The sequence below is a fragment of the Pteropus alecto genome, unplaced genomic scaffold, assembly GCF_000325575.1.
Source record: "Pteropus alecto unplaced genomic scaffold, ASM32557v1 scaffold42, whole genome shotgun sequence".
NCBI lineage: Eukaryota > Metazoa > Chordata > Mammalia > Chiroptera > Pteropodidae > Pteropus > Pteropus alecto.
This window is the reverse complement of record NW_006434825.1, coordinates 5,267,954-5,291,078: the sequence shown is the minus strand read 5'-3', so window position 1 is coordinate 5,291,078 and position 23,125 is coordinate 5,267,954. Positions and strand designations below refer to the sequence as shown.

At 36.0% G+C, this 23,125-nt stretch overlaps 1 protein-coding gene and 1 non-coding gene across 8 annotated transcripts in view; both read left to right on the top strand.

Moving 5' to 3' along the window:
- Positions 1 to 23,125, top strand: part of CNOT1 (CCR4-NOT transcription complex subunit 1) — an 81,696-nt gene that overhangs the window by 56,794 nt on the left and 1,777 nt on the right. For 4 of the 7 annotated variants that reach the window (XM_006909716.3, XM_015587698.2, XM_015587699.2 and 1 more), the window contains 23 exons: positions 180 to 359; positions 1,904 to 2,020; positions 2,384 to 2,494; positions 2,826 to 2,903; positions 3,086 to 3,263; positions 4,082 to 4,212; positions 5,636 to 5,932; positions 6,604 to 6,744; positions 6,838 to 6,942; positions 7,573 to 7,692; positions 8,787 to 8,978; positions 9,547 to 9,689; positions 10,276 to 10,384; positions 10,484 to 10,653; positions 11,309 to 11,561; positions 13,730 to 13,978; positions 14,910 to 15,073; positions 15,266 to 15,383; positions 16,520 to 16,621; positions 19,288 to 19,461; positions 20,311 to 20,460; positions 21,154 to 21,334; positions 22,556 to 22,688. In XM_006909716.3, the coding sequence (XP_006909778.1) occupies positions 180 to 359; positions 1,904 to 2,020; positions 2,384 to 2,494; positions 2,826 to 2,903; positions 3,086 to 3,263; positions 4,082 to 4,212; positions 5,636 to 5,932; positions 6,604 to 6,744; positions 6,838 to 6,942; positions 7,573 to 7,692; positions 8,787 to 8,978; positions 9,547 to 9,689; positions 10,276 to 10,384; positions 10,484 to 10,653; positions 11,309 to 11,561; positions 13,730 to 13,978; positions 14,910 to 15,073; positions 15,266 to 15,383; positions 16,520 to 16,621; positions 19,288 to 19,461; positions 20,311 to 20,460; positions 21,154 to 21,334; positions 22,556 to 22,688 (3,596 nt within the window). The remainder of the gene's footprint in view (positions 1 to 179; positions 360 to 1,903; positions 2,021 to 2,383; positions 2,495 to 2,825; positions 2,904 to 3,085; positions 3,264 to 4,081; positions 4,213 to 5,635; positions 5,933 to 6,603; positions 6,745 to 6,837; positions 6,943 to 7,572; positions 7,693 to 8,786; positions 8,979 to 9,546; positions 9,690 to 10,275; positions 10,385 to 10,483; positions 10,654 to 11,308; positions 11,562 to 13,729; positions 13,979 to 14,909; positions 15,074 to 15,265; positions 15,384 to 16,519; positions 16,622 to 19,287; positions 19,462 to 20,310; positions 20,461 to 21,153; positions 21,335 to 22,555; positions 22,689 to 23,125) is intronic. The other 3 variants (XM_006909722.3, XM_006909720.3, XM_015587700.2) reach the window with 1 other exon arrangement.
- On the top strand, positions 1,014 to 1,151 carry LOC112478263. The gene has a single exon (XR_003045753.1). It is a non-coding gene; the product is annotated as a small nucleolar RNA SNORA46 (small nucleolar RNA).

Below are 23,125 nucleotides of genomic sequence, written 5' to 3'. Positions count from 1 at the left end.
AAACATACTGTACTTCATAGCATCTCTCTGATAATGGGGGAGAGAGATGATAGCATGGTGATTTAGCTCCTAATTTTGCAAGAAGCCATCTGATGTAGTATTGTTCTCAGAAACAACACACATAACCACATTTTATCATCTTTTAATTGTATGCTTCACGTGTCATATTGGTTGGCTAGGTTGAAGAACTCAAGGAAACTGTGAAGGAAGAATTTATGCCTTGGGTTTCACAGTACCTGGTTATGAAGAGAGTCAGTATTGAGCCAAACTTTCACAGCTTGTATTCAAACTTCCTTGACACGCTGAAGAATCCTGAATTTAATAAGATGGTTCTAAATGAGACCTACAGAAACATCAAAGTAAGATTTAGTTTTTCTTTTCTGTTCTTTTCCTGTTTCGAGTTTGGAAATACTTGATTGTACAGAAAATTTGGAGGTGGAGTGTTACTGTTTTTCCCTGCATGTTTTCTATATTAGGTAGCTATGAAAGTTGGTCCACCATTTGTTTCAAATACAGAACTAAATTTCATGAAGAATGTCCTCTTTAATTTGTTCTGAATTTATTTTCATCATTATATGCATGGTTATAAATCTTTACCCTCTCTGCATGTTAACTTGCTTTTGTTCACCTCCATGTTTTATTTGCAATATGCTCTTAGCTCTAGTCCATTTTCTTTTCAGTAGTCATAGAAATTCATTGTATGGATGTATATTGCTAATGGATATTTAGGTTGTTAACTTTCTCTATTAAAGAAACTACTGCAGTGAATGTTTTTGTTTTCGTCTTTAAGTGCTAGATCTCTCTCAACTCTAGACCTGTTTGTAGACTAGCTGTTGTTTAGGATTCTGAGCAGTTATTTTAAGGTGAGACTCTTCCTAATGAGCGAATGCTTATTTCATAAAATTCAAGTATTTTATTTCTTAGGATGAATAACTTTTCAAGAAAATGGTGTGAACCAGCATACAGCTGTGGTTATTCCTTGCTGAATTACTTAGGATATGGGCTTAGGAGCCAGCACTATATTTAAACCTGTGAATGGGAATTTTCCTCATTATAGGTTACGCTGTAGTGCAAAAGAATTCCTGGCTCTTCCTGTTGCACAGCTGACTTTGTGCCATTCTGCTGTTGCTGTATGGAGTTAAGGAACATAACTACTTTATTATCTGATAGCAAGGATGACTGAGATATATGAAAGTTTCCACATACTTGGAAGCAAAATCTCAAGATGTTTTAAACAGAATTTTAAATTGTAGATTTAAATTTATAGCCATAAATTAAGAGGTACCATGTAGTAGATGGATATATGGTGATGGTTCTGTTCCCCCTTAGGAAAGTAAGAACTAGAGAATTAATGAAATGGATTAGGTGTTTTAGATATTTGCAAAGATGTTTATAAGCAATATTATACTGTATTTCAGAAAGTTGTCTTTTCTCCAGAGATGTACAGCCACCTGGATAATGCCAAAGATTGCAGTAGATATTGTGATCTTTGTTATGTTCCTTCATATGCCTGTTGTCTTGAAGGATTTAGAAGCATGGATAGAGTCGTCATTTGGATTAAATTTAGCTATTCAAAATAATTTACAGTTGGGTCTTGTGCTTCAAATTAGCTAACATTTTCACAGTTTTAAAATACTTTTCTGTGGGAGCATACATGACACTTTTAACCTGTGTACCTTGTATTTTGTGTGATGTTATATTACCTATTAAAACAATGTAAAGGTAAAAATGTCACTGAACACAACAAAATAGTGCTGTGTTAGTATGGAGTAGATCTGCTTTGGGGGCATGCTCTCGTAATTGATAGCTCGTTTTTACCATAGGTTAATGGACTTTTCAAACATTTAGTTGAGTTTTTTTTTTCATAAGCTCATTTTCATACTTTTAATTCTATATTTTTCAGGTTCTCCTGACCTCTGATAAAGCTGCAGCCAATTTCTCAGATCGTTCTTTGCTGAAGAACTTGGGACATTGGCTGGGAATGATTACACTAGCTAAAAATAAACCCATCTTACATACTGTAAGTTACAGCTAAAGGTTCATGTAAAACTTGAGAATGTTCATGTTATGTTTACAGCATATTGTGTCTAAAACTCTTGACTTTATTTGGGGCTATTTTAATGCTTATTAGATGTTTGTAAGAGTTTGGCCCATGTTTTAAATCCCCAGTTGCATTCTCATTCATGGTCCCAATATTTAGCAGAATAAATGAAAGCCACTGAAGTATGATTGTCACTACTTCCTTTCTGTGAGGCAGGGGTCAGATATTATATTGATTACTATTTTGAGGATGAGTTTAATAGGATTCCTTTCTTTGGGTACTTCGTACGGGGTTTTGAAGTATATTACCAGCTTTAAAAATATATATATTTTTTAATTCTAGGACTTGGATGTGAAATCTTTGCTGCTAGAGGCTTACGTTAAAGGACAGCAAGAATTGCTCTATGTAGTACCCTTTGTTGCCAAAGTCTTAGAGTCTAGCATTCGTAGTGTGGTGAGTAGATTTTAATATTTTATCAATGGCTAAATTTTAAGAGTTTGTTTCAGCACAAGGTCAAGAGGTTATATCCTTAGTTCTTATGAACATAGCTCTGCTTCAATCAGTTTTTCTCAGGTAAACTTGGATTTCCAATATGAAAGGTTAAGTAGAATTATAGGACTGATTCTAATAGGTGATTTTGGGTTTTGGTTTTTTACTGAAATATGATATAGATGGGAAGGCTAGGGGTTTTGTTATGGCCACATAAATATAAATGCTAAACTGTTTTAAATAATACAAATTAAAGTGCTTTTGGGGCCAGCTTAACATAATAGCTTTTCTTTAGGTTTTTAGGCCACCCAACCCCTGGACAATGGCAATTATGAATGTATTAGCTGAGCTACATCAGGAACATGACTTAAAGGTAAATTTGTTGCTTCTTTATTCTTTAGAATATTCTCTGCCTTGATGTTACTAAAATTTACAGGAAAAGTAGAGTATTTTGGGGGGAAGTAACACTGTAATAATTTGGTAAGAATAGTGTATGTTATGAATAAAACCAAATTTTTATTTTAAAAATTCTAATTGAATATTGGAATTATTCAGTTAAACTTGAAGTTTGAGATTGAGGTCCTCTGCAAGAACCTTGCATTAGACATCAATGAGCTAAAACCTGGAAACCTCCTAAAGGATAAAGATCGCCTAAAGAACTTAGATGAGCAACTCTCTGCTCCAAAGAAAGATGTCAAACAGCCAGAAGAACTCCCTCCCATCACAACCACAAGTAAGTGTGATAATTAGCTAGATCTGCACTTAAAATGTTCTGTTAAATGGTATATCTCCATGAATATGGCAAGTTGTAATTGTTCTACGTTATGTGGTGCTGAAACTTTGTATATTTTTTGGTGAGCTTTCTAAATTATTAAGGAAATGTTAGCAATATCTAGGCATTGTCTTACTGTATTAGAATCTATCTGAGTAATTTATATTGTATTCTTAATTATGCCGGGTTATTTTTTATATTGTTTGAGATCTCAGAATCCATGGCATGACAGTCTGTGTTATTCCTCAAATATGAGAATGGCCAGACCAGCGAGACCCTAGCCCTGAGAGGGGATTATTTTACTTGGGTCAAGAGGATTGGAAGTGTGGGGGCTATAGAGCTGGTGTTGAACAAATGATTTGGGAGGTATGGTTAGAATAAACCAGCTTTTCTTGCTGAGCCCTCAGTAGCTAAGAATCCCCAGATGACCCAGGGAACAGCCTAGGTTGAAAATACTCACTTATAATAAAGAATGATCCAACAAGATTTGGGCCTTCTACTATGGCGTGACCCCTTAATTGTTTTCCATGCTAATGGGCACTGCCACTGACATAGTTTTACATGCTTTGTTCAAATCTCTGTTGTTGTTGTTTTTTTAAATCCCACACAGAATGTCCCTTATAATTCAGGATAGGGAAGACGTGACCTGTGCCACCCTCGACCAACGGCCCCCCAATCCAATTAGTTTACTGAAATAAAAGCTGCTCGATATCCTGATAATTTTATAGTAAGGTCAGGAAATATGCTTTTTTTATTAGCTGTTATCTCTTTACATTTAGCAACTTCTACGACACCAGCTACCAGTACCACCTGTACAGCCACGGTTCCACCACAGCCACAGTACAGCTACCATGACATCAATGTCTATTCCCTCGCAGGCCTGGCACCACACATTACTCTAAACCCAACAGTAAGTAGACACCATACCGTCCCCCACCTCTGTTTTGTAACTGGGTAAACTGGTCACTTGGCCTTCCGCTTTCCCCTTCTTTGTGGAGTCCTAGGTTGTAAGCTTCTGTACAGAGAGCCAGAGATTAGGAACAGCTATGGTAGTATAGCTGGGATTTTTTTCTGTTCTAAAAATAGTCATTGTGACTAGACATAATATATAGTTATCGCATGTCCAAACCCATGATATTAAAAATAAGACAACTGGCAATATAATCACAATCTCCAAGAATTCCTTTACACAGATCAGAAGATCCATAGCTTTTTTGCTCTTTATTTTCATTATCATGTCACATTACCCTTGCATTAAGCCACTTTTTTTTTCCCAGATAGCTGGAACTGAGCTGATTTCATGTATATATATGAAAACTCCAGGTCAGAGTCTGGAAGTGGGACTTCAATCTTTAAGTTATCTTTCTGTGGCCTGGTTCTGGGAGGCAGTCTGGTCTAAACTGATAAATAACTTCTCATCAATCCTTTTTATTTACTTAAAGGCAGTATTTTACTGTGTATATTCAGATTGACATTTGGTTATCTTCAGTCTTTTATTATGCTTAACATTTTTTAGTTCAGAATCAGATATGTGGAATTTTCATGGTCTTTGCTTTTGAAAAACAATGTTCACAAATACAAGCGTAACATTAATCCATTGAACTTTTGTATTTAAAGGACTTAAAATGATTTCAAAGAGATCATTTTAAACTGGCCTTCCTTTTTTTCTATAAATGTGGTGCTTAGTATCTGAAGGAAAAAGCTAGATCTAGAAATCGTGATTCCCCTTTATATAACTCCCAGTAATCTGAATACTTTTGTGTGTTCTTCATTAATATTTTAAAAATTTCTTAGCAATTAAGTTAAAGAGACTGAGTTTTAGGGCATATTTTATACCAGAGAAAAGATTGGAAACAGTTTTTCAAATGGAGCAAAAGGCTTCAGTTTACAATAATGTAAAATGCTTGCTATTTTAAGGACTTATTCGTAGCAATACGTTGCATAGAAAGCATTTTCTCTGTAAACTTGATTCTTTTTGTATTTCTCTAAGCTGTTAAAGAAGTTACTTTAAGAGTACTTGAGCCACAATTTTACCTGAGCAGGTAGTGTGTCTTGAATCAGGTAATGCATGTTGTATTGAACAATTTTGCCCATTAAACTTAGACTTTTGAAAAAAATCAAAGACATATTATGCATCACAAGGTATATACTGAATACTACTCTCTCTTTGTAGCCCAGCTCCTGATTCTTGAGCTTTTTATTGGTTAAAGTGGAAATTGGTAGTTAATAGTTAACCTTGAAGCAATTCCAAAATCACGGGTGTGATTACCAGTGAAAATTGAATTGTCTTATTTAAACAAGCTGTTGACATAACTTGTTTTTTTCCTACATAGATTCCCTTGTTTCAGGCCCATCCGCAGTTGAAGCAGTGTGTGCGTCAAGCAATTGAACGGGCTGTCCAGGAGTTGGTCCATCCTGTGGTGGATCGATCAATTAAGATTGCCATGACTACTTGTGAGCAAATAGTCAGGAAGGATTTTGCCCTGGATTCTGAGGAATCTCGAATGCGAATAGCAGCTCATCACATGATGCGTAACTTGACAGCTGGCATGGCTATGATTACTTGCAGGGAACCTTTGCTCATGAGCATATCTACAAATCTGAAAAACAGTTTTGCCTCAGCTCTTCGTGTAAGTTGATTATTTCCTTGCTGTAGTACAAAACTCATTAACTGCTTGTCTGAAAGTTTTTCTTTGTGTTTTCACTTAACTCTGTCACAATATTTGTTTGATGTCTTTCTCTTAGATTGTAAATCTTGTGAGGTAAAGCATCATGTCCGTTTTTGCTCACTATTATATCTTCAACACAGTATTTGGCAGATAGTAGATACTCAAATATTTGTTTATTGATTTAAAGAAATGAAAGATTTTTTAAAAATGCATACATTAATAATAACCTTGATTCTGTTTACCATGAAGAATTTAGATTGAAGCACTTGAGTAAGACAGTATAAAATGTTTACAATGACTTTATATGTGTCCACATATAAGTGTATACTCTTCAAATAACTCAGTTATATTAATTTTAGGTCTCAGGTATCACACTTAATAATGCCTTTCCTGTTTTCATATTTGTTCACTGTCTTCACAACAGTATGGTTAAGATATTTCAGGTGAGTGATATTTTTATGTACAGATGAAGAGGATTGTTAGACTATATCATGGTCACAGCCAGTGAGTCATAAGTACAGTGAGAACTTTTAAAATTCATTTGTCTAAGCACTGCATTTATTACCTTCTTGGTCTTGTCCTTCCATAGAAAGCTTTAAATCTTTTTCTCTTGTCTCTCTTCTTCCCAACAGACTGCATCCCCACAACAAAGGGAAATGATGGATCAGGCAGCTGCTCAGTTAGCTCAGGACAATTGTGAATTAGCCTGCTGTTTTATTCAGAAGACTGCAGTAGAAAAAGCAGGCCCTGAGATGGACAAGAGATTAGCAACTGTAAGTGTTTAGCGTTTGCCTTTTAAGTTTTTTGTTTCCTGTTTAAGAAAGTACCTCATAACAAGAACCTCAGTGACTTTTTTTCATTTGCAGGAATTTGAGCTGAGAAAACATGCTAGGCAAGAAGGGCGCAGGTACTGTGATCCTGTTGTGTTAACATACCAAGCTGAGCGGATGCCAGAGCAAATCAGATTGAAAGTGAGAATTGGGGGCTGTGTCTCTTCTTGCCCCATCTGTTTTCTTTCTGTTCTTGTTGCTTCAACTCCTTACCAGGACTAGGACAGTGAGGTTAAATGTTGTTTCAGAGAAGGCTTCTCACCTTAGTAGCGTTTCGTGTAAAGGCAACCTGTGGAGAAGGTGTGGATAGAGCTTAGATGTGCTCCCTGCCCACCCTGCTCCCAGTTGTTGAAGTGCTATTACTGTAAAGAGTTCATATGCCTGTTAGTTTTATGTTTCCCAGCTTGATCTTTCCTTCTGGCACTTGTGCTTTTATTGCTAGTTGCTCATCAGTGATAAGATGCTAAAAAAAATCTAATTTCTACCAGCTCCATTGGAGAATTGCAGTAGTGTGGTCCTATCAGAGGCATTTTTCCAGTGGAAAAACTCTTACCGAATTTATAAATGAGGGTGACTCTGACAGGATTCAGGGAAGTGTGAAACGGCGTGTGCACACACATGCGTATTCAGTCATGCTGTTACACATCTTAATGACTCCTGTGTCCCTTCTCAGAACCCCTGTGCTTACTTCCATGCAAACTTTCCACTTTCAAAAAAATTTTCCTTTGATTGTGAAGAGAATCCTGTCACAATTGGTTTTCTTCTTCCAAGGTTGGTGGTGTGGACCCAAAGCAGCTGGCTGTTTATGAAGAATTTGCACGCAATGTGCCTGGCTTCTTGCCTACTAATGATTTAAGTCAGCCCACGGGATTTTTAGCTCAGCCTATGAAGGTAAATACTTGTCGTGGATTAAATTGAGTTTTACAGTTTAATTTGAATGTTTTTGTCAGTTAATCTGTCACTTGCTTCCTGGAGTTTAAGGGGAATTTTTTGTGAGGTTATTTTAATGCTCATGTTCGGCCTAATTAGAGGAATTTACATGGCTTCCCTGGTTGTTTTGTTTTTTGCTTTTTTTTTTTTTTTTTTTTTAGTAGAAATGTTTCCTAAAAATTTGAAGCAGTTATTTACAGACAAGTTGAAATTGTAGGAGGAAACATTTTTCCCTGAACTATTTGAAAGTGCTGACCTTGATGAACCAATCGCTCTTGAATCCTTTGGTCTGCGTTTTCTACAAAGACACTGTCTTATGTGACCATAGTACAGCCATTGAAACCAGAAAGTTAACACTGATAGGTTAATACCGTCTAATCCTTAGACTTCATTCAAGTTTTATTTTACTGAGTGTCCCAATATTATCTTTTAACAGTAAAAGGACCTTTTTCAGAATCTCACATTTCATTTAGTTGTCCCTCAGATCAGTCTAGTAGAGCTCCTCAGTTTTTTCTCATTTTTCTTGACAGTTTTGCAGATTGTAGGCCAGTTATTTTCTAGAATTAGCTGATTTGGGTTTTTCCAATATGTTCTTGTGAATAGATTCAGGAATATCACAGAAAACAATGCTGTGTTCTTATTTTATCCTATCAGGTTTTGACAGTTGGACTGAGCACTATACTTTCCATGGTTTTGATTTCTTACTTTCATAGGCTATAGAGAGATTATTAGATGCCACAAGTGATGCTGGATTCAGCCTGTTTCATTATTTATTATGCTCTTTCATCACTGGACTGTGTTGGTATCTACCAGGCTTTCCACTATCAAGTGAAATACTTCTCCCCCATGCCTGCCCTTCACTGTCCCCCCCATCTAATGTCATTAAGACTGAATAGTCCAGAAAGGAGAATGGAAGAATCTCTCCTTGTTTTGATGAAAAAAAATAAGGAGAGGAAACATACCAATAGACTTTTCAATTGCTGTATGTGCCAATAAAAAAATTTTTGTTTACTTCTTTTTTTTTTTTTTTTCGGTTGTTTTCTTCTCTAAAACAGCAAGCTTGGGCAACAGATGATGTAGCTCAAATTTATGATAAGTGCATTACAGAACTGGAGCAGCACCTACATGCCATCCCACCAACATTGGCCATGAACCCTCAAGCTCAGGCTCTGAGAAGTCTTTTGGAGGTTGTAGTTTTATCTCGAAACTCTCGGGATGCCATAGCTGCTCTTGGATTGCTCCAGAAGGTTGGTTCTTAAACTGTTACTTTTAGAAGAAACTAGATTTGTAAGTATCCAGTGACTTGCAACATCATCTACTTAAGTTATGCTTAAGATTTTAAATATTAACATAAAGTAAGTTCTGTTCTGTAATAAGCAGCTGATTTTCGCCGCAGTAGAATATAATCATGACAGTTTCAAATGGTAAAGTAGGAAATTTTTTTTTTTCCCATTAAGGTAAGATTTTCCGGAAATACTATTTAAGAAACTTTAAAAGATTGCCCTTTAGATTTTGAGGGACAGGTTGATCCAAGTACTTGGGTAATGGGGTGTGGAGTAAGTTGGGAGCATTGGGTTTTGACTATGAAGGAACAGTGGAACTGTTTATAAAAGTAAAGAACACAGAGTGAGCATAAACTAGATAGAACTTAGAGAGTGTTTGTGTTAGGTAAGTGAAAAGGATTTGAGTGATGGAAGTATTGTGAACTTGAGGCCTTAGGAAGGTATGTTGTAGTTGGCATTAAGTTTTGGTTTTTGGCTTTGATAGTTGGGCTGAGTATATTTTTCATGGTTCTGAACACTTTTTCTCCTATAGGCTGTAGAGGGCTTACTAGATGCCACAAGTGGTGCTGATGCTGATCTGCTGCTGCGCTATAGGGAATGCCACCTCTTGGTCTTAAAAGCTCTTCAAGATGGCCGTGCATATGGGTCTCCGTGGTGTAACAAACAGATCACAAGGTCAGTAACCATCTTAGATGAGTAATACTTAATTGGACTGCCTTCTGACATACATGGCCTTGTTTAGGTCCAAAGGTTTCTCTGTTTTTCTGGAAGATGAATTCGGGATGTTTGGAATTTCTAGTTATTGTATGGTTGTCCTTTTTCCATTTGATGCCCATGACTGATACAGAAAACCAGTACTTTGCTTTGGAGAATAAATTGTAGATCGTTGGCTTTATTTTTATTTTTAATTTTTTTTTTTATGCCCACAACATCTGGTCTTCCTATTTTATTTTATTTTTTTTACTATGATCATTGGTTTTAAAAGATTTCACTGATTTTATAGCAGGTACTGTTCGTATATAAATAAATGCTTTAATGTCTTAAATGGAACACTTTGTTTTCTAGGCTTTGAAAGCAAAGCTTGAGTTTTAACACAGGACTGTCCTGCGTTACTGGCTGAGTCTTGGACACTGATTTGTAGTTGGTTCTCAAGACATCCTTCGTTTGGAACAGATTAATTACCACTGAATAAAATGGGCTCTGTATTTTACTTGATACAGTATGGTTAAGCCTATATAAATAAACATTGATTTTTTTCTAGGTGCCTAATTGAATGTCGAGATGAATATAAATATAATGTGGAGGCAGTGGAGTTGCTAATTCGCAATCATTTGGTTAATATGCAGCAGTATGATCTTCACCTAGCTCAGGTATGGAAGGAGTTTACTTAAACGGGAAAAGGGACTCTGGTAGTTGGGAAGTGTTTGCTGTAACTTGTCTTTCTGACATTGCGCTTTCTGTGTTGCCAGTCAATGGAGAATGGTTTAAACTACATGGCTGTGGCATTTGCTATGCAATTGGTAAAAATCCTGCTGGTGGATGAAAGGAGTGTTGCCCATATTACTGAGGCAGATCTGTTCCACACCATTGAAACCCTCATGAGAATTAATGCTCACTCCAGAGGCAATGCTCCAGAAGGGTGAGGATGAAATGCTTAGGATTTGTGTATATTCAGCAGTCTAAGAAAGCTTTAGAAATGAATGTGCAGACTTACTAACATTACCTGTTAAACTGCTTTACCTACAACATATGGGAAGCTTTAGTGAGCCCTAACATTGTCTCTTGAAATATGAAAGCTTAACTAACTGCCAAGCCTTCTTGCTGTAGAGCAGTTTATGTAGTTTGAGACTCTGTGTCAGTCTTGTGTTTAAGTCCTGGCTCTGCCACTTAAAATCTCTCTGATTTTAGGCAAGTTGATTTACCTCCCTAAGCCTGTTTCTTATATAGAGTGGAACTAATATCTCAAAGAACTGTCGAGAAGTAAATAACGTAAATCATGGCATATAGTAGGCATTGCATTTGCAGTGAATACTTCTTGACTATGAACATCAGATCCATTTCAGTGGGCACCATTTTTTGGTCAAGAAGTGGTTTAACTGAGGCTGGTCATTTGCATATTATGTCCTCATGAGTAAACAGATAATAAAGAGACCAAGGATAGTTTTGTTTAAATATGGAAATGGTAAAGTGGTCATCACTCTTGTGGTTTCTGTTAAATAAGCAAATTGTCCAATTGTGTGTCTGAAATCCCGACCATGAGTAGACTGATTTTCACTCTGGATTTATTGTACTAGATTGCCCCAGCTGATGGAAGTAGTGCGATCCAACTATGAAGCAATGATTGATCGTGCTCATGGAGGCCCTAACTTTATGATGCATTCTGGGATTTCTCAAGCCTCAGAGTATGATGATCCTCCAGGCCTGAGGGAGAAAGCAGAGTACCTTCTGAGGGAATGGGTGAATCTCTACCATTCAGCAGCAGCTGGCCGTGACAGTACCAAAGCTTTCTCTGCGTTTGTTGGACAGGTAGAGCTTTTGGAAAGAAAGGTGCTTTTTATTCAACATAAGTAGGGCGTGATGCCTCCAATATTAAAGCTCAGTATTATGTCCTGTGGTCAGACAGTTACCTCCATACTCATGTAAACCAAAAAATGTCATCATCATTACTGTTAAATTGGTAGTTTGCTTCCTTGTCATTGGTCACTAAGCAGTAAAGTCAACCTTCCCTGTTGTCCTTTCCCCTTTAGTTCTCTTTTTCCCATTTCAATTGTCACAGCTACAAAATACAGTGGGTCAGATAATGAATAATGACATTGTCAGGTATATATAGTAATTCTATTAGCTTGATAATCAGCAGTGATGGGATTATGGGCTAATTAAAGTTACAGTAGCCCATGTTTAAAAATTAAGGAAACAAAATAAAATTGTAAATGGTAGAGCTTTTTATTGTATTTTCTAAATTAAGTAGCTTATCTACTTAAAACTGATTAATGAGTTCTTTTTGGGAAATAGTTTCCAGTATTTATTTTCATTAAATTTTGATCTAAATTGAACTTTGAGTTAAAGTGTTAGGAAACAGGTCCCCAGATAAAAACTATGTTTGGCAGGAATATCTGTAAACAGGATTAACAGAAAAATACGTAGAAATAGAACCATAGTACCATTTAGCATTCTGTTTTTGATCCTCATTGGCTGCTTTCAGCCACTATGAGGGATTCAGACCCCCTGGCCAGTGTGTCCTAATCGTATTACGTGGCTGGCAAGAGTGATATATTTCCTGAACTGGCCTTAGAATTCCTTTAGTAGAACTGTTGTAATGTTTGTTCAGGGAGAGAGATCTGCTTATTTCTGCAGATTTACCATTATATTTCTTCAAACTGAGACCAAAGAAAGATTACAAATTAGTTCTATTATCAAATAAATGACAATTGAATATGGAAGAGTTGATTTGAATTTTAGAAGTTGTTAAAAATTGGATTTGCTTTTCACGACGAATGTTACTTAGTAAATTATACTAAGTAGCTCCCCTAAAAGAAATCAGGGAATTAAAAAACATACCTAATGAAAATCTGTAAATGCATGTTTATAGTTTGATTTCTGATTTGGATGGAAGAATTTTGGTTTTTGTGATCATCGGTGTTTCATGGGTATGGATGGTGGCACCTGTCTCAGCTCTTCCTGCTGGTTATTAGCTCTCATTTCCTCTCTCCATTTGAAAAAGAAAATGTATTATATAAACTTTCTATTCCCTGTTGCATCCTTTTGAGAATTCTTTCTTTCCTCCTTATGTTCCATCTTGATCATAGTGGTCTGTCGTCATTTCCTCTCCCCTATAAATTTTTCAGATTTCAGTGTACAAAAGTCCCTTTACTGGCCTTCTGTCTTGGCTAGGGGTACATGATTGTCAATTCAGCTGTTATATTACTTATCAGGGGACAGTTAAATTGTTTTAAATTTTCTAAGATTACAGTCAAGTTTTCATTCTGGGCTTGGTTTCTTTCTTTAGTAAGCACTGACCCCTCCCTCTGCAGCCTTAATATTTGTTTACACTGTCTTCATATTCTTTCGTACTAGCCAAATAACTGCTGTGCTCTGCTTCACTTCCAGATCATATAAAATTTTTACTTTATCCTTTTAAAAAGAAAAACTTGTTCTTTACATTTTAATTTACATTAAAATGACTTAATTTGCATTAAAATAGCTGGGTATGATTTGTGGGTGTTTTCTTTGGGTGGCTATTATTACAAATTATTACTTGATTTTCCTTGTGCAGTTGAAGTTTCAAAAATTTTGGTATTCGTTAAGTCAGTTTGGAGGAAATTATCTTAAATTCTTTGAGAAAGTAAAATACATATAATTTAATCTCCTTGGAAAATATACCTTGGACAGAATGTCTTAATATGACTTTTTGTGAATTATTAAAAATTGGTTTAATTTGTATAATTGCCCAAATTATTTGTCTGTGCACTGCTGTTCAGAGTTGCCATGTTATTATCTTTCCCAATTTCTATCTTCTCTGTTCTCTAATAATCTTAAAACTAGAGGAATTCTTTCAGGGGTCCTTAATGGACGAGTCATTTTGATGACAGCTTTTTTACAAAGTAAAAATTGGAAGTGTGACAGTAGGAATAAATGAGACTATTTCTTAAGCATGAAAAAATTTATTTGTATATATTATCTCATTGTATTTTTTTATATTTTTGTTCCCTTGGTAGATGCACCAGCAAGGAATCCTGAAGACTGATGACCTCATAACAAGGTTTTTTCGTCTGTGTACTGAAATGTGTGTTGAAATCAGTTACCGTGCTCAGGCAGAGCAGCAGCACAATCCTGCTGCTAATCCCACCATGATCCGAGCCAAGTGCTATCACAACCTGGATGCCTTTGTTCGACTCATTGCACTGCTAGTGAAGCACTCAGGGGAGGCCACCAACACTGTCACAAAGATTAATCTGCTGAACAAGGTCTGAAATCTTCTCTTGCCTAAGGACCCAATCCCTTCCCCAAAACATTTTGTAACATACCCTTTTCTGTATTGAAATTAAATTCATAGATAATATGTAACTATAATCGTTGAATTTTAGAAAAAGTATGATTCCTTAACTGAGAGACACCCCCCCCCCCAAGAATGTATTTCATTATGTTAATATTTGGTAATGACTGTGCTAGAAGATATTTAGTAAGATTTGCTCTTATACACAGAATCACTGAATGGAGAATCACTGTGCATGGGGTGGCTGTATATATCCACTGATAACAGATTGGCAACTCAAATACCATGAGTAACATTGCAGTTGTTGTCTTGGTTTTCTTCAGAGGGACAAAGTACAGTTTTCTTTTGATTTATATAGTGGAATTCTTACAGATTTGAATATTAAAATAGTGTAAAAATGAACTTAGAGTTCAGTCTTGGGTAATTGCAAATAAGTTATCACATTCCTCACTGTTAAGTGGGAAAAATTAAGTGACGTGTAGGACAGTTCTTCTGCAACCTAACACCTTTTCCGGCCCCCATCTACTAAATGACAAGAGAAATATAAACCATTTGTCTATTGTCAACTTCATGTCAGACCAGAAAATTTAGGTTGTTAGATTGTTTCACCGTGATAAAATAGGATGTACTCTGTTGATTTCTAGAGCTTTAGAAAAAAACACTGGGCACCTGGAGAGTATACTTCCTGGTTGGAGGGTGTTGAAATTCAAAGAAAACATACAAAATTGCAGGCCAAATCAAATCATTGTATGGCCCCTTTGGCTGTCAGCATATAATTTTGTGTTCAGATAGTATATATTCTTTAATGTGGCTTAAGAATGCAAGATAAAAAAGCATGACTATAGAGAGGGGTAAGGGAATTATCTTCTTGCTTTACGAGCTCTAATCTATGTGCTTTGTAGGTCCTTGGTATAGTAGTGGGAGTTCTCCTACAGGATCATGATGTTCGGCAAAGTGAATTTCAGCAGCTTCCCTACCATCGAATATTTATCATGCTGCTCTTGGAACTCAATGCACCTGAGCATGTACTAGAAACCATTAATTTCCAGACACTTACAGCTTTCTGGTGAGTAGTGTTGAATTTAATAGAGATTTCTTAGTAAAGATTGCTGGTTTAGTGTAATCACATTTGAGTAGAACTTTGGTGGGGTTTAGGCATGTTTTATTCATGGTGTAACTTGGGTGTTGTCTACTTATATTTATGTGTTCACTATATTTAAGTTAGACTGTGCTTCTCACAAAGGTTTTCTTCTTTCAGCAATACATTCCACATCTTGAGGCCTACCAAAGCTCCAGGCTTTGTGTATGCCTGGCTCGAACTGATCTCCCATCGGATATTTATTGCAAGAATGCTGGCACATACGCCACAGCAGAAGGTGTGGCTGCAGTTTATCTCCTACAGATGAAGACTGTAACTAACTGGGGCTTATTAGCACTATTAGTCATTTAGTAGTAATTATACTTCTTCAAGTGTAGTTGGGAATTTTTCTATTTAACAGGGAATCAAATCATAGAGGATTAACAAATGCTTGACTGCCTCTGCCTGATACATTCCTCAGTGATTAGGGCCTTGATTGCTTCTCCGTGTCCTGTGAGCCACTTATGTCAATCTCTTAAAGGCTTTTTAAAAAAAGTTGAAAGTTTAGACCACCTCTGTAGACATCTGTGTAAAAGTCAGGGTGATAGAGCTCTGGAACCTACCAATTGTACGGTTTCATACTCTTGAGTGCTAAAGGCTCTCACACTCAAGGTAGAAGTCCCCTGGTCACTGTATTTGAAGGAATTAAGATCAAGTTCTAGTAAAGAGGTTTGAGTGTAAATGTGAACACAGTTAATATAAGAAGTTTTTCTCTGTCATCTTGCAATTGGATCATAAATTACTATTGCAGAGAGTACCCTTGATTGGCCTTTCAAATTAGAGAAAAATGTGAGTGCTCTGTGTTTGGCAAAAAAGAAAGTGAAATAATCCTTAAATGAAGTTAGTTTTGTTTGGTTAGAAAAGTGAATTGCAGGAGGAGCAGCACAGTATATTGAATATAATTATCTAAGAATGAACATAATTAGTATAATTGGATGGTGATGAGCAGGCTGGACTTGAGGAGCTGGGAGCAGGAAAAGAAACAGTTGAGACCCAGGATTTAATTAAAAGAAGGAATTAAGAAAACAGACCTAGCCGTCAGTTTCTGTTTGCTCTCTGCAGTTTAAGGTTTCCCTCCCCTGTTTAGGCAGGCACAAGGACCTGTATGTTTTGGAATTTTTGGAGCCAGTTTGTTGGAAATAACCGTGTCTTACTATCTCCATAATTATGCTTATTCCTTTTGTAATGCCAGTGAGTCTTTAAGAGAGGTACTGGTATTTAGGCCAGTACAAGTTCTCTTCAGCTTTGCTTCTCTTTTAATTAGTATTCTCTAGTTATACTAGTATGAAGTTACAGTATAAGTTGTTTAGGCATCTTTTTTGGTGGCAGAATAGCAGCTGAATATACTGACCTATGTACATTCCTTTCTTTTAGGGATGGCCTATGTATGCACAGCTACTGATTGATTTATTCAAATATTTAGCACCTTTCCTTAGAAATGTGGAACTCACCAAACCTATGCAAATCCTCTACAAGGTAATTAAAAATAATTCAAATTTAACACTTGAAAGTTTTAACTAGGAATGAGGTGGCCTAATATTTGTTTTACTAAGCTTTTAAAGTATAACATTTTAACAAGTGCAGAAACCAAACATACTTGCAAAACCAGCACCCCATCATAGGGATTCATGTGTTCAACTTTAGTAGGTACTACCAGTTTTAACAAAATGTGTATACCAGTTAACTTTTCCAGCAGCACCTTAGAGTTTCCATTTTTCACATCCTTTTTATACCTGGTATCGTCTGTTTTTCATTTTAACCATTTCTGGCAGTTGTGCAATAAGATCTCATTGTGGATTTAGTTTGGATTTCCTTAATTTCATAATGAGGTTTTTGTGTATAGATTGGCCATTTAAATATTTTCCTTTTGAGATATTCAGGTTCCAGTCTTGTGCTTAATTTCTATTGGATTATCTGCATTTTTCTTATTTTTGATAGGAATTCTTTATATTCTGGATGTAAGCCCTTTGTTGATGTATACTCAAACATGTCTTGTTGCTTGTCTTTTTACTTTACTCTCTTAAAGTAAGGTATATTGAAGAAGGGACATTTTAAATTTAAGTCAAAATTACTATTTTTTTTTTAACTTTCATTAAATGTTGCCTTTTATGTCTTATGTAAAAAAAACCTTCTACTCCCAGATCGTATTTTGTTCTGTGCGTGCCTCGCCCCCTGCCCAAGAAACCATTATAATCTGGCTTTTACATTTAGGTCTGTGATCTAATTTATTTTTGTGTATGTGAGGTACATTTCCTTCCCCTTCCTTATACCCTTACCTCAATAAATATAAGGCTTTTCAGCACCATGTAAGTCCTTCATTTTCTATTGAATTGATTTGGCACTTATGTCAAAATAATTGACTACATGTTTATGGATAACTCTCTAGTTGATCTATTCTTAGGCCTGTACAAGTCCTCTTCAGCTTTGCTCTCTTAACATTATTTTGGCTATTCTGTACCTTTGTTTTTCCCTAAAAACTGTAATCAGTTTCTCTTCTAAAAACTCGATAGGATTTAGATTGAGATTGCACTAAATCTGTAGATCAGTTTGGAGAAAACAGACATCTAAATAATACTGAGCCTTTCAATTCACGAACATGAATATCTCCATTGAGTTAAGTCTTTAACTTTACTCTGTAATGCTTTGTAGTGTTCAGCATAAAGATTTTGAATATCTTTCCTTAGATTTAATCCTACATATTTGATATAAAAAATATCTTTTTAATATTCTTATTTCTTATTGGTTGGTGGCATAGAGAAAAAAATTGATTTTGTATACCAGCGTTATATCCGGTCACCTTGCTAAACTTTTTCTGAGAGTTTATCTGTACATTTTGTGGGGCGGGGCGGGGGGTGGTATTCTACATACACACAATCATTTCATCTACCTGTAATAGTAGGTTTTTTATTTGCTTTTCTTTTTGCCTAATTGTACTGGCCAGTAACTCCAGGATATTGTTGAATAGAAGACAGTGATAATGGCATGCTCATTTCATTAATGATCTTGGGGAAAGCTTTCAGTAATTCACCATTAAGTATTATGTTTCTATAAATCTATAGTTTTGTTTGTTTTGCAGATACCATTACCTGATTAAGGAAATGCCTTTCTATTCATAATTTGCTGAGAGTTTCTAAATCATTAAATGGGTATTTTATTGAATGCCTTTTGCATTCAAGATCATGTATTTTTTTCTGTTAATGCTGTAATTCTAATAATTTTCAAATACTTAAACCACCATTGCATACCTGGACCATTTGGTCATGATATATCACTGATTTCTATTTTCAATATTTAGGATTTTTGTATAATTTTCATATCAGGCTTTGGTATCAACAGTATGCTAGTCTCATTGAGAGTTGGAAAATGTTTTCTATTTTCTTAAGATTGTGAAAATGGTGTTAATTTTTTCTTAAATATTTGTAAGGATTTCCCAGTAAAGCCGTCTTATCTAGGCCTGGAGTTTCTTTGTGGGAAGGGTTTTAACGTTTTTAACTTCTTTATTATAAAGGACTATTCAGAGTTTTTGTTGGGGTTTGGTAAATTGTATTTTTCAGTTAATTTGTGTATTTTATCTGAATTGTCAACTTTATTAGCAGAAAATTGCTTAATATTCTCTTAAACTATTTTTCATGTCTATGGGACCTGTACTGATGATGGTCCTTTTTCATTCCTGATACTGGTTTTGTGTTTTTCTCTGTCTCATTAGGGTTTATCAATTTTATTAATCTTTTCAAAGAAATAATTTCTAACTTTGATTACCTCCAACCCCCACTTCAGTACTTTTTAAAAAATTGATATCTGCCCTTCTCTTTGGTTTTCATTAGCTATTCTTTTTCCAGTTTCTGAAGATAGAAGCTTATGTCATTTTTATTTTTTTGTCCATCCTCTTCTAGCGTCACGTATTTAAAGTTATCTAATGTTATGTATTTAAGGTTATAAACTCCTGATACCTGACACCTAGCTTTTCATAATTTCCAGATGTATTTTGTGATGTTACTATTGATTAAAACCTGTAGCTTTGTTATTGAAGTATAGGTTTGCTTTTTTTGAGTTAAATGCATAATAGTAAAAATATTATTCTTGTTTTCTTAGTGTGGAATCAGCCAGTGTTTTCTTGACTTTTTGTTTTGCTTTTTAAATAGGGCACTTTAAGAGTGCTGCTGGTTCTTTTGCATGATTTCCCTGAGTTCCTTTGTGATTACCATTATGGATTCTGTGATGTGATCCCACCTAATTGTATCCAGCTAAGAAATCTGATACTGAGTGCCTTCCCAAGAAACATGAGGCTCCCAGACCCATTTACTCCCAATCTGAAGGTAAAATTTCAGACAGTTCAAGGAAAATAAAGTTATGTCTTAATATTTTAGTCCTTTCTCTGGTAAGTGGGCTATTGAACCCCCCAGCATACACACAGTTATTTGTTGGATAAGAGTGCTTTTGGGGAGAAGCAATTATTTATTAAGCCTGATAGGGTATGATTTTGCTGCTCATTATTGGTTCCCCGTATTTGTCTAGTTGTTATTTTCAATTAATTTTGATACAAAACTTAGCTATATTTATAGAACCTCATCCTCTAGATGTCAAACCAATCATTTGCTGGGTGGGCCCCTGTGGCACAGAATTGGAGAACAAAGACCTTTGTAATGCCCGTATTTCACAGGTGTTTTGTATGTATGTCCTTGTGTTTTGTTTAAATTGATGTCAAGGAGAAAAGGGACCATTTACATACCTGACATGGGTACTGTAATTTTTACATATTTTCTACTTCTTTCACATGAATATTTTTTAAAGTAACAAATATAATGTCTTATTCTGCTGGGGTGTCTTCTCCAAGACTGGGGCTTTTGGTGAGTGAGGAATCTCATTCTGTACCCTTACTTTGAAATTCAAGTCCAGGAACAAAATGACTAGTGGTCAAATTAGATCTCTCTACAAAAGGTACCTAACCTGCCTTATTTTAGATTGATAATATACTGTAGAATGAGAGATTCCTATCATTTTGTATACCAATTCTTCTCATTAAAGATTAAAAGTAGCAGCTCACTCAGCATTTAGAATATGTATAGTTTTAGGAAAAATTCTAGCACTTACTAGCAGAGATATAATATGCAGTTAACACCTCTGAATGCTTCCGGTTGTGATTCTTATATTTGTCTGTGTGGCAGGTGGATATGTTGAGTGAAATTAATATTGCGCCCCGGATTCTCACCAATTTTACTGGAGTGATGCCACCTCAGTTCAAAAAGGATTTGGATTCCTATCTTAAAACTCGATCACCGGTCACTTTTCTATCTGATCTGCGCAGCAACTTACAGGTTAATTGGTTTGGCTCTCAGCTCTTTCAGAGAAAGCATTTTCCATGCACAGTCTTATATCTTATATGTGGCCTGTTTGGGAGTTAGTCTTTTCAACCTGATTAAAAGATTTTAAAACATACTGTCATTTCTGATGATTGGATGAGATTAACTGGATTGTACATTTTATTAATTCATCTTACTAGTGACACACAAAGCTCAATAACCTTGGAAGGGGAGACCAGGGAATGTACTGATTTCCTGTAAGAATAGCCTGTTGTTGGTAATCATTCCTCCAAGATTTTAACTATTTAACTATTTCCTAAAGAAATAGTTTAATTTGCAGTGTAGAAAATGACTTAAAGTTATTCTTTCCAGTCTTTCCTCACCGAGGGACCACAACTTTACCCCTCTCCATCTTTTTTATAATTGAGACAGTACATACTTTGACTTTATAAACTTTAATTTTGTGCTGGTACCTGTTAAAGTTTTGGTTCTCAAATGTTTGTTGACACAACCACAACCTTTGGGCAACTGTGTATTTGTTAAATAACTTCAAAGTCAAAAAATTTTCTAAAATTTAAATCACAAAGGATGTTGAGAGCAGTTCATCCTTTTCTACAAAGACACAAAAAGGGTTTAGAGATAAATGCCCAAATCAGTTCTCTGAGGATAAGTCAGGAGCTTCAGGAGCTTTCTATTTTGTTCATTTAGGTGTCCAATGAGCCTGGCAATCGCTACAACCTCCAGCTCATCAATGCACTGGTGCTCTATGTAGGGACTCAGGCCATTGCACACATCCACAACAAGGGCAGCACACCTTCAATGAGCACGATCACCCACTCGGCTCACATGGACATATTCCAGAACCTGGCTGTGGACTTGGACACTGAAGGTGAGTAAAGTTAACTCAGTTCTCAGTGTTAAATTCTCTGTAATTTCTGCCACAGTCTGGTCATAAAAATACATTAAGCCACAATCGACAAAGGTCTGTCGACGTGTTTATGGGTCTGGCTGGTTATTTTATTTTTAACTAGATAGTATCTGGTCAATGCAGAAAAGTATAAAAGAATGTTCCAGAATTCTTACTGTATCAGTTAATATTTTCAGTGTAGATGACTGCAGTGGTTTACTTTTTTGGTCTGAAAATAAACATATTCCTTTTAATAGCCTATCTTTAAAAATAGGCTTAAGCTACATTGCTTTGTTAGCCTGCCTTTCCTCCAGCACTTGTAGGTAGGTGCCTATTTATCAGGCATCATGTTTATATTAGGTGTGTAAACTTTAATGAATAAGACTTTCCTTACTTGCTCTACAAAAAGTTCACATAATTCCTATTATAGGTTGCATCTTGTCTGGTTGAACTATATTTCTTTTAGTGTTCTATATTCTTATGTAATAGAGACCCCAGTAGGTGCTAACCAGTTATACAGTCCTGCCCACTTTAGCGCACACACATACTTTAGAAGGATGTTTACTTTTAACTCTGTGATGGACTCGAGAGGCAAGTTAATCTTGAGTATGTATATACTGTTTGCCTATTTGTAGAAGGGATTTGGATTTGAGACAGCTTGAAATCAAGATTTAACAAAATGGAATACCCTGATGTCCAAAGTGCAGCAAAAAAGGAGGGCAGCCTTGAGGGCCACGTTAAAGCTCTGTGAGAACGTTACAGACACGAGTAGCATCGTGCAGAGGCAGACAGCCAAACCCAGTTAGGATGATGGATATTTATTCCAGTATAGTTTAGCTCTCATAGTGTGGTCTGAGAACCCTGGGGAAAGAGGTCAAAACAATACCTTTGCCTTTTTTGCACTCATGAACAGTTTGAACACAGGGCAGAAATAAATCACTAATTTTTGGGGGGAAGTATTTTTATTAACAATATGCAGTTATTAATAGGCAGTAGGTCCATTTTTAATATATATTTTTAAAGTTTAAAAGTGGAAAATGCTAAAACCCACAGAAATGAAAATTCTTGAGGACCTAAGAAACACAGGATAATTTGAAAGCCCGTATCATAAATCCAAACCCTAGCCAGTGAGGAATGATTTCTCTTCTCAAATTGGCCTTAACGGAGCAGGTCCTCACTAAGCTGAACTTTCTTGATTTCTAGGCCGGTATCTCTTTTTGAATGCAATTGCAAATCAGCTGCGGTACCCAAATAGCCACACTCACTACTTCAGCTGCACCATGCTGTATCTCTTTGCAGAGGCCAACACTGAAGCTATCCAAGAACAGATCACAAGGTAAGAGAGGGTTTGCTTTTCAGATGCTTCTGAGTGGTACCTCTTATGAATTTGGTTTTACTGTGCATTTCAGTGTTCATTGAGCATCTTTTATGTGTTACAAATGTAGGATGTGGGGGACATGGTTCCTGCCCTCTTATATTAAGTCTGATGGTCACAAAAATATCACTGGTAGAGAATTACAAATCATAATCGTTGCTGAAATAAAGTATTCATTGGAAGGCACCAGCATTTTGATTGAAGGTTGGGAATTTCTCCCAGGTGGTGGCGGCAGCACTTTTAACCAGTGTGAATCATACAGGCTTATTAAAGCCCATGTTAAAGAGCTTGGACATGGTTTTCTTCATTACCTCTATGTTGAAACGTTTTAAGCAGAACAAGGTCATACTTGTGTTTTCCTAATGATAGTTAGGAATCTGCTGCAGATTGCTTGGACT